At 47.7% G+C, this 10,582-nt stretch overlaps 1 protein-coding gene across 2 annotated transcripts; it reads left to right on the forward strand.

Moving 5' to 3' along the window:
• Positions 1-988: 988 nt before the first annotated feature.
• On the forward strand, positions 989-10,174 carry TMEM42 (transmembrane protein 42). Of its 2 annotated transcripts, XR_007133928.1 has the most exons (4): positions 989-1,212; positions 3,036-3,182; positions 6,331-6,479; positions 9,025-10,174. XR_007133928.1 is itself a non-coding variant. In XM_047771715.1 (3 exons), exons 1-3 carry the CDS (start codon positions 1,015-1,017, stop codon positions 4,153-4,155), a joined length of 486 nt encoding a protein of 161 aa, XP_047627671.1. In that variant the 5' UTR covers positions 989-1,014; the 3' UTR covers positions 4,156-4,590. The 2 variants fall into 2 exon arrangements, 1 of the variants encoding a protein (XP_047627671.1); XM_047771715.1 differs by lacking the exons at positions 6,331-6,479; positions 9,025-10,174 and adding an exon at positions 4,015-4,590.
• Positions 10,175-10,582: the final 408 nt, after the last annotated feature.

The raw sequence follows: 10,582 nt of genomic DNA on the forward strand, positions 1-10,582 counted from the left end.
TGGCTGTTGTGTAGGCCAGCAGCTGATACTCCCAATTTCAACTCCTAGCCTGGGAACTTCCATATGCGGTGAGTGCGGGCCCTTGAAAGAAAGAAAAGAAAAGTAAAGAAAGAAAAGAAAAAAGAGAGAGAGAGAGACAGTCAGACAGACAGACCTTTCTAAATTTCCTAAAATGAGCATGTATCCATCCATGTGGACCATTTGATTTATCAGAAGCTGAAACGAGCCCGTCCTCTTGCTGAGTATGCAAGGTCTCTGGCGCCCTCTACCGAAGCATCTCCATATCTTGCAATTCTCCAACTAGAAGATTCAGGTCACTGTCCTGTTAAAATGCAGATTCTGGAGTTCCCATCATGGCAGAGCGGAAACGAATCCGACTCCAACCATGAGGTTGAGGGTTCGATCCCTAGCCTCCATCAGTGGTTCAAGGATCCAGCGTTTCAGTGAGCTGTGGTGTAGGTTGCAGACACTGCTTGGATACTGCATCGCTGTTGCTGCAGTGTAGGCAGCCAGCTACAGCTCCGATTAGACCCCTAGCCTGGGAACCTGCATATGACATGACTGCGGCCCTAAAGAGACCAAAAAAAAAAAAAAAACAACAACAAAAAACCACGCAGATTCTGAGTCTATGGGCTTGCAGCGGGGCCTGGTTAGGCTTTTGAAACAAATTCCCAGGGGAAGCCGATGCTGGACCACATCAAATGGCAAGGGTTGAAACTGCTAAGCCACGAAGAGTTATTCTACAACAGCAACCACAATACCACATTCAGCCTTGGATATCGTTCCAACACTGCTCCTAGGTAAGACTAAACCTGATGGTGAAGGAGGATCATAGCTGTGAGAAGGCAGCCTGGGGTTCGGCCGGCGGCCCCGCCCCTCGACGCCTTCGCGGAGCCTCAATTGGCAACCCCGTCACGTGAGATTCTCATCACGTGAGGCCGCGGTCCAATCGCAGAGCACGTTCGACCTGGGTGGCTGACGTTGCTGGCGAGCGGAGGGAAGGAGGCGGGCACCATGGCCGTGGCCGGAGGGCCGCAGGTTGTGGGGAGCGGTGTGTGTGCTGCCTCGTACTCTAACGTCTCCGCCGGATTTCCTCCGCACCTGCAGGCCGGCGCGATGCGGCGCCGCTTCTGGGGAATATTCAACTGCCTGTGCGCTGGAGCGTTCGGGGCTCTGGCCGCCGCCTCTGCCAAGCTGGCCTTCGGCAGCGAGGTTGAGCCCGGGACGCGGCTGAGGAGGGCGGGCGGGCGGATGAGGGACACTGCGGGGCTGCGGGGTGAGTTGGGGCTGGCGGCCCCTGGGGCTTCCTCACTTCTGCTGGTTTGTTCGGCTCCGTCCGCAGCCAGGCTGTGCAGTTATTAGTGACAGGAGAGCAACCTTCCACTGGAAGTCAAGCCCAACCCTCGTCCAATGTAGGTGGTAAGAGACGTCGGGGATTGAGGCCTGCTTCCCTTACCAGGGATGTAAAATCTCTCCTCCGATTGGGCTAGTTCGCTTTCGGGGGAAGATGCACACCTCCTACATCCACACTCTACATCTCATTTTAGGCCCTTTGTGCCTGAACATTTCTCTCCACGTGACTCATAAGGTGAGAAGCCTATTGCCCATCTTTTTCCTCAGTAAGTAACGGGTGTTTGGCTGGTCTACCCTGTTGCCAGGAAGCTTGGGAGTTGGGACATCCTAGGCGTAAGGGAAGACAGAAACGTTCTGGACATTCTGCCAATGCTGAGAACTCCTCAGCTGCCTCCCGACGTCTGTTAAGGTGTACCTTTGCCTCTCCCATCCCAAGTCTTAGGCCAGCTTCTGCTTGTTGAGGAAGTTTCATTGCATCTGCAACGCAGCGATAGGCCCTGACCTGGACAGTGGGCAGGCTGATTCTTTAGGTTTAAGCCTATTTAGGGCTCGTCCGGGGGAGATGCCATGCTTGAAGTTGGTATCCTTTTGGGTGTTACTCTTGGATTGCTCCAAAGTAAGATGAGGAATGATGAGCCTTGAGGTTTTCTAGGCTTCTCAGTTGTGCACCAGACCGTTGTAAGTCTGTATTATATAAGACTGCACTGACGCATGTAGTGCTTCTGTGTAAATATACAGAGAAACTCTCTCCTCAAGACACTGTATATTTAGCTACTGGAAAACTTATGAGAAATAAGTCTCAGGTTTAGATGGGCACCATCCCCAGAGGAAGCAGTTCTGTCTGTAGGCTGGTTTATAACTCAAAACCAAGCAAAGGGTCTGCATATCTGATTATGTAGGAGGCTTCTAAAAATCCTCTCTTCCCTCAAGATTCTCCTTTAAAAAACAAAAAAGGCAAACAAATCTGCAAGTCCTGCAAGTGATGCATGGGATTACCAGTCAAACAGTCTCAGGTGGTGGTTTCCTAGGCACAGCTGTGTCCTGTTTCAGAGCAGGGAGCCACACTGCCTAAGCTTGAAGCCTGGCAGCTCCCCGCTGCTGTGGCACTTTAGCCAAGTTACTAAATGTCTCAGATTATTTATCTGTAAAATGAAGTTAAGGAATAAATGAAAATGTACTTAAAACACTTAGCACATAACCTGGCACGGAGTAAAAGCTCAAGAATGCCCCATGAGAGTGGCCTAAGTGGGTTGTAGCTTGCACGGGATATGGGGAGGCATGACTGATACATGCTTTGCTTGATCCTAGGAAGTGAGGACTCTGCCCCTGATTTACTCATACCTCATACCAACTGATACTTGGCCCTCTGGAACTGAATGAACTTCAGGCATTGGTCCCTGTGAGGCCAGTAAGGGATTAGTGTTAGTGGAAAAAAAGTGGTTATGTATTAGCATTTTACTTCTGCCCAGGGTCACATGGCCAGTAAGATGGCCAGATATGTGTCTTCTCTGAGATGGTTTCAGCCATGAAATGGGTGTGCTACTCACTGAGGGTTAAGTGAAGTCCTGTGCAGGAAAGATCTGTGGACCCTCAGTCTGTGGAGGATCTTGTTGAGGGCACGGCTGCTGTAAGCATGGCCCTGGGTGTGCTGGCCGTGGCTGCAGTGACACTTTCTCCTGCAGGTGAACGTGGCTTTCTGCATCTTAGGCATTATTATGATGGCTACCACCAATTCTCTGATGTGGACATTCTTTAGCCGGGGCCTCAGTTTCTCCATGTCTTCAGCCATTGCATCTGTCACGGTGACGTTTTCAAATATCCTCAGCTCGGTGAGTAACCTGAGCATATGGTCCCTCTATCCTGGGTTCTGGGTGGGTTGTCCTTGGGATAACCTTGCCTTCCCAGATAGGAGAAGGGATAGGAACTGAAGTAGAGGTTGGGCTGTGGCTTCACCCTTGATGGCTCCTTCTCTAATCTCACAAACTTGGAGGAATTCTCAAGTTAGATGGGGATGAAGTCAATCTGTAAAAAGCCTATTCGCTCACTACTCCTCAGGGGTCTGTGAACTTGGACATGAGACACGTTGGGTTGAGGTTCTTCCAGGTGGGGCTGAGCCAATCAGCCCTGTGGTCAAGGCAGGGAGGACCAGGTAGGTCCTCTGTGTGCTGGGCATGGCTGCCGGCCTCCACTGTGCCGGCACTTTCTTGTGCACTTTGTCTTTAGGGCTGCACCCGTGGCATATGGAGGTTCCCAGGCTAGGGGGTCAAATCAGAGCTGCAGCTGCTGGCCTATGCTACAGCCACAGCAAAACGGTATCTGAGCTGCATCTGTGATCTACACCACAGCTCTCAGCAATGCTGGATCCTTAACCCACTGAGCAAGGACAAGGATCAAACCCACATCCTCATGGATACTAGTCCAGTTCCTAATCCACTCAACCACAGCGGGAACCCCTCTTGAGCACTTTGCCAAGGTCCGGTGCATGAAGAAGGTACCCTCCCCACTTCTACAGATGGGACTTGCCGAAGGTGACAGCTGGGTCTCATGCCCAAGACTTCCAGCCCCAGACCTGGGAGCAGGGAAAGCCAGGTGGTGAAAACCCACATGGTCGAGTCCTGCCTCACATGCCCACCCGACCTCACAGCTGTCTCTGTCCTGCAGGCCTTCCTGGGTTTTGTGTTGTACGGAGAGTGCCAGCAGGTCTTGTGGTGGGGAGGAGTGTTCCTCATCCTCTGCGGACTCACCCTCATCCACAGAGAGCTCCCACCAACCAGCAAAGCCCTTCCGCACAAGCAGCAGTAGCACCAGCAGGCTGGACAGAGCTACTGGAAAGACAGTGGTGGCGACTCAGGCTTGGGTTGGCGTGTGGGGACAGCTGAGGGCGATCTGGGTGCACAGCCTTCCAACCCTTGGCCAAAGGGAGTGGCTTCCTGGGAGACAGACTTGTGTTGGAGCAGCCTTCCAGTGGGCAGCTCCAGCTTCTGTGAGGGGGAATTCACCGCAGCGATGTCCTGCCCTGAAGCCTTCTCCGTACACCTGCTCGGTGCTATTGACTCACCCTCCCCAGCCACCCAGTGCGCCCTGGCAGATGTGGGAGCCCCTGGGGTGGGCCAGCTTCCTCTTTGGACTTGAAATCCTGCCGTAACTGCAGTCCTGCTGCCCGACAAAGACCAGTCACGGAATTTTGGGATTGGTGACTGGTGGGGCTTTTGACAACTTAATACAGATTTATCAGGCCATCTGGGTCAGGCTTCTGTATTACAGCAAAAGAAGGAAAACCAGATTAATAAATACTTTTTTTTTTTTTTTGTAAGTTAAAACTGCCAGGTGTGAAATCTTAATTTTTAGCTAATTTTTTTTTTCTTCCCTAATATTTTGGAGTAAGAGAGAGCAGCCAGGGTGAGCTGCAATTCTGGAGGGGAGTCTAAACCCCACCCCTGCATCCAGGCCTGGGGCCTGCCTGCCTGCATGCTTCCTTCTTGACTTCACCTGGGCCGGTGCTCTTCACATTCAAGAGTACCTGTCCATTCTTTTGGTACTCAAAGAGAAAAGGTTGCCCTCCCTCAGGGAACCTGTTTTTCTATTTTACTTATTAGGAAAGGAGGGTGGCCCAGAGGTTGCTCCCACCCAAAGTCATTTGGTCCCGTGACTTTGGTATCTCATACCAAGCAAATGTAATTCCTAGTTCATGGTATCGAGTGCAGAGCCCACCTGCTTCCATTGCTTGGGGTCCCCCTGCCTGTCTGGCAGCCCTCCCATCTCTCCTGAGCCTGACTGCCAGCCCCAGGTCTCCTTCCACATTCCCTGCAGTAGGAAGGGACTGCTTAGCTTTCAGGCTTGGGGAGAGAAGGTCATGTCTGGTCTGACCTGACCTGACCTCGCCACACATGTAGCACATTCATTGCTCTCCTCTCTTACTCATTGCACTTGACAGATGAGTTTCCACAGCTGTTCCATGACTCCTAGTGATAGGGCTCTGGTTCTAGCCCACCTCTCCAATTTCTTCCTTGTTGTCTCCTTAACACCCCAATGCACCATGCCTGAGCCACCCACATATCTGCATCTCAACTTAAGTCCACCATGTCCAGTCCCACCTCTATGCTGGGACTGTTCCTCTTTCAAAATCCCCAGAGCACAATTTGCTGCTCTTTTTAAGCTATCACAGGGGCTAAAGCCAAGCTGTGATTCACAGAATGGTAATTGATTAGACCTGCTGTGACATGTTGACTTCTTCCAGCCACACGGGGAGAGAGGCAGTCTTATTATTCCCATTTTAGAGGTGAGAAAACTAAGGCTCAGAGAGATTGAGTAATTTGCCCAAGGTCACACAACTAATAAGTGCCTAATCATAGTATCAGCCTGAGTCTGACTCCACGGTTCAGCTCTTAATCCCGCTAATATTCCTGCCTCCCACATCAGCATGTTAAAGCCCCAGAGAGGTTCTGTGGAAAAGGAGTCTGTTTTAAAGTGTCTAAAGGTGTTCCCCAAATCTCAGAACTCTTTCACCCACTACCTCCCACCCCTGCGAAGGTCCCTGATCTGATCTGACTCCATTACTCTACCAATGAGAAAGATGAAAGCCATTCATGGCTCTGCAGGGTGTGTTTACACATGTGGGTCAGGCACCCAGCCAAGATGCAAACTTCTGAGAACTGGTAGTCGAGCCTCTCTAAGCAATTCACGAAAATGGCAAGAAGTCTGTCTTGGAGCACACATTCTGAGGGGCCCCAGCCTCCCATCCAGACACCTGCTGAATACATAAAGACAGGTGGTGCTGACCCAAGAGCAGCATTGCTCTCCATTCACCAGGGTACTTTGGGATACAATGAAGTGTTTCTCTAAGAGGAAGAGAAGTTGTTTTTCCAAAGACAGAGGCATGACTCTGCAGCTAAGAAGACAGAGAAATGTTCACTTTGTTTCTTTCCTCATTTCAGAGGTAGGTGTGTATTTTGTTTGTTTTGTTTGGTTGCCCCACAGCATATGGAGTTTCCAGGCCAGGGATCAGATACTACACTACAGCTGTGGCAATGGATCCTTTAACCCACTGTGCCGGGCCGGGGATTGAACCTGCATCCTGGCACTGCCAAGACGCCACTAATTCCATTGTACCACAGCAGGAACTCCAGGTATATTATCTTGATAAGAGAATGAACTGTATATCTATATTTGTCTTTCTGGTGTGAACCCGAAATGGTGGATTGGACTTCGTTTGCTCTGGAGCTGGTAATTTAACATCGAGGTTCAACGGCCAGTGGTATGATAGATCATTGTTACTTTTTTTTTTTTTTGGTTTTAAAAGTTTACTTCTTTTTTAACTTGTGTAATTCAGTAGTTGGTTGTTATATTCACAACCCCACTGTCTAATTTCAGAAAATTTTATCACCACAAAAACTCCCAATCACTCTATTGTACCCTCACCCCAGCCTCCTTGCAATCAAATCTGCTTTCTTTTCTTCTTCTTCTTCTTTTTTTTTTTTTTGTCTTTTTGGCTTTTCTTGGGCTGCTCCCATGGCGTATGGAGAGTCCCAGGCCAGGGGCCTAAACGGAGCTGTAGCCACTGGCCTACGCCACAGCTCACAGCAATGCCGGATCCTTAAGCCACTGAGCAAGGCCACGGATCAAACCCGCAACCTCATGGTTCCTCCTCAGATTCGTTAACCACTGAGGCACGATGGGAACTCCTTTTTTTTTTTTTTTTTGTCATTTTCAAATCTGCTTTCTGTCTGTCTGGATTTGCCAGTTCTGGACATTTCAAATAAATAGAATTGGACAGTATATGCCCATTTATGTCTGTCCTTGTGTCTTAACCACCAAAATGTGAGTGCTCTAATTTCTCCACATTGTTGCTGACAGTTTGTATTGTCCACCACTTTTATTAATTTTTTTTAATTTTTTTTTTTTATTTTCCCACTGTACAGCAAGGGGGTCAGGTTATCCTTACATGTATACATTACAATTACATTTTTTCCCCCACCCTTTCTTCTGTTGCAACATGAGTATCTAGACAAAGTTCTCAATGCTATTCAGCAGGATCTCCTTGTAAATCTATTCTAAGTTGTGTCTGAGAAGCCCAAGCTCCCGATCCCTCCCACTCCCTCCCCCTCCCATCAGGCAGCCACAAGTCTCTTCTCCAAGTCCATGATTTTCTTTTCTGAGGAGATGTTCATTTGTGCTGGATATTAGATTCCAGTTATAAGTGATATCATATGGTAGTTGTCTTTGTCTTTCTGGCTCATTTCACTCAGTATGAGATTCTCTAGCTCCATCCATGTTGCTGCAAATGGCATTATGTCATTCTTTTTTATGGCTGAGTAGGATTCCATTGTGTATATATACCACATCTTCCGAATCCAATCCTCTGTCGATGGACATTTGGGTTGTTTCCATGTCTTGGCTATTGTGAATAGTGCTGCAATGAACATGCGGGTGCACGTGTCTCTTTTAAGTAGAGTTTTGTCTGGATAGATGCCCAAGAGTGGGATTGTGGGGTCATATGGAAGTTCTATGTATAGATTTCTAAGGTATCTCCAAACTGTTCTCCATAGTGGCTGTACCAGTTTACATTCCCACCAACAGTGTAGGAGGGTTCTCTACACTGTTACTTGTGGATTTATTAATGATGGCCATTCTGACTGGTGTGACGTGGTATCTCATGGTAGTTTTGATTTGCATTTCTCTTATAACCAGCGATGTTGAGCATTTTTTCATGTGTTTGCTGGCCATCTGTATATCTTCTTTGGAGAAATGTCTATTCAGGTCTTTTGCCCATTTTTCCATTGATTGATTGGCTTTTTTGCTGCTGGGTTGTATAAGTTGTTTATATATTCTAGAGATTAAGCCCTTGTCGGTTGCATCATTTGAAACTGTTTTCTCCCATTCTGTAAGTTGTCTTTTTGTTTTCTTTTGGGTTTCCTTTGCTGTGCAAAAGCTTTTCAGTTTGATGAGGTCCCATGGGTTTATTTTTGCTCTTATTTCGATTGCTTTGGGAGACTGACCTGAGAAAATATTCATGATGTTGATGTCAGAGAGTGTTTTGCCTGTGTTTTCTTCTAGGAGTGTGATGGTGTCCTGTCGTATATTTAAGTCTTTCAGCCATTTGGAGTTTATTTTTGTGCATGGTGTGAGGGTGTGTTCTAGTTTCATTGCTTTGCATGCAGCTGTCCAGGTTTCCCAGCAATGCTTGCTAAATAGACTTTCTTTTTCCCATTTGATGTTCTTGCCTCCCTTGTCAAAGATTAATTGACCATAGGTGTCAGGGTTTATTTCCGGATTCTCTATTCTCTTTCCACCACTTTTATTATAGTCATCCTAGGGGTACATCATTCTGGTTTTGATTTGCTTTTCCATAATGACTGATGATGCCAGGCATCTTTTTTTGTGCTTGCTGCTCATTTGTAAACTTTAGAGCAATGTCTGTTTAGAGCCTTTTGCCCATTTGTAAACTGAATTTCTTAATATTTTTATTATTGAGTTGTATTCAAATATTCTGAGTACAAGTGTATCTTATCACAAAGGTGATTTGCAACTCACTCCCTCTCTGAATTGTCTTTTTCACTTATTTTTTCTTTTTCACTTTCTTGATATTCTTTTAAGACAAAAAAATTTTATTTCGATGAAGTCTAGTTTATCAATTCATTCCTTTTTTTTTTTTTTTTTTGGCTTTGCCCACAGGATGTAGAAGTTCTGGAGCCAGGAATCAATTCTGCACCACAGCTGCAGTCTGATCCATAGCAGTAACAATGCTGGGTCCTTAACCCACTGTGCCACCAAGGAACTCCCTATTCATTCCTTTTTTGCTTGTACATTTGGTGTCTTATTACAGAATCCGTAGCCAGTCAGAATATGACCCCAGATGATGCAGGGCCTCTTGTAGATTGTTGAAAGGACTTTGACTTTGACTCTGAGTGAGAATGCAGAAGAGAGTGCTGGTCAGCTTTACCTTAAAAGGGAGTCCACACTACAGCGGGCAGGGGCAGAAGCAGAAAGACCTGTCAGGGAGTTCCCACTCTGGCACAATGTCATCAACGTCATCGCAGGATTGCTTGATCCCTAGCCCAGCACAGTAGGTTAAGGATCCAGTATTGTCGCAGCTGTGGCTTAGGTCACAACTGCGGCTCAGATCTGATCCCTGACCTGGGAACTCCATGTGCCTCAGGGAGGCCAAAAAAGGGGGGGAAAAAAAGCTAGAAAAGAAAGACCTGTTAGAAGCCACTGCCACTGTGCAGATGAGGAAGAGGAGGAGGAGCCTTTACTGGCAAACTAGCAGTAGGGTGAAAAGAAGTTATCAGACTCAGAGTTCCTTGGTAGCAGAATCAGTTAAGGATCTGGTGCTGTGGTTCTTGTCACATCAGTGACACAAGTTCGATCCTTGCCCCAGAAGCTTCCATGTGCTGCTGGTGTGCCAAAAAAAAAAAGGAGAAGAGATCAGACACTAATGCCTTTGGAAGTCAGAGCCAGTGGAGTTTGCTGATGAGTTAGATATGTGTGTGAGAAAGATCAGTGATGCTTTCGTGGTTTTGGCCCTGCTGTGTGCCAGGTGCTGGTGGCACTGGATTCGTTGCACAGAGTCCTTCCCCCACACGTTATCTCAGTTAAAAAATAGCTCACTTATTCACTTCTGCATTCATTCATCTGCTGAACACCGACTATGTGCCAGGCTATGGGACACAGAAATGAGAAGATTCCATCTCTGGCTATGAAGTCAAGGTCCCCTCAATGAAATGTGAGTTTTGGAGTTCCCGTTGTGGCTCATCCAGTTAAGAACCTGACCAGTATCTGTGAGGATGCCATTTCCATCCCTGGCCTTGCTCAGTGGGTAAAGGATTTGTCGTTTCTGTGAGCTGTGGTGTTGGTTTGAGACGTGGCTCGGATCCCATCATTGTTGTGGCTGTGGTATAGGCCAGCAGCTGCAGCTCTGATTTGACCTTTAGCCTGGGAACTTCCATATGCCACCTGAGTGGCCCTAAAAAAGAGGCAAAGAAGAAGGAAAGAAAAGAAAGAAGGGGAGGGAGGGAAGGGAGTTTTCTTTGAAAATGTATTCCTGTCTCCCACCTTCCCCTGTTTTCAGGCCCTTCTTCCCTGCCTTTCTCTCTTCTCCCTTTTCCTCATCCCTTCATCTCTGGGGTAATGTGAAGTTTGGCCCATGCCTATTTTTCTAGGAGATTTTCCATTCCAAACATCCTGTCCCATGGTGGAGCCTGAGGTCTGTCCCCTCTGTGATCAGAGAGCA

The sequence above is a fragment of the Phacochoerus africanus genome, chromosome 1, assembly GCF_016906955.1.
Source record: "Phacochoerus africanus isolate WHEZ1 chromosome 1, ROS_Pafr_v1, whole genome shotgun sequence".
NCBI lineage: Eukaryota > Metazoa > Chordata > Mammalia > Artiodactyla > Suidae > Phacochoerus > Phacochoerus africanus.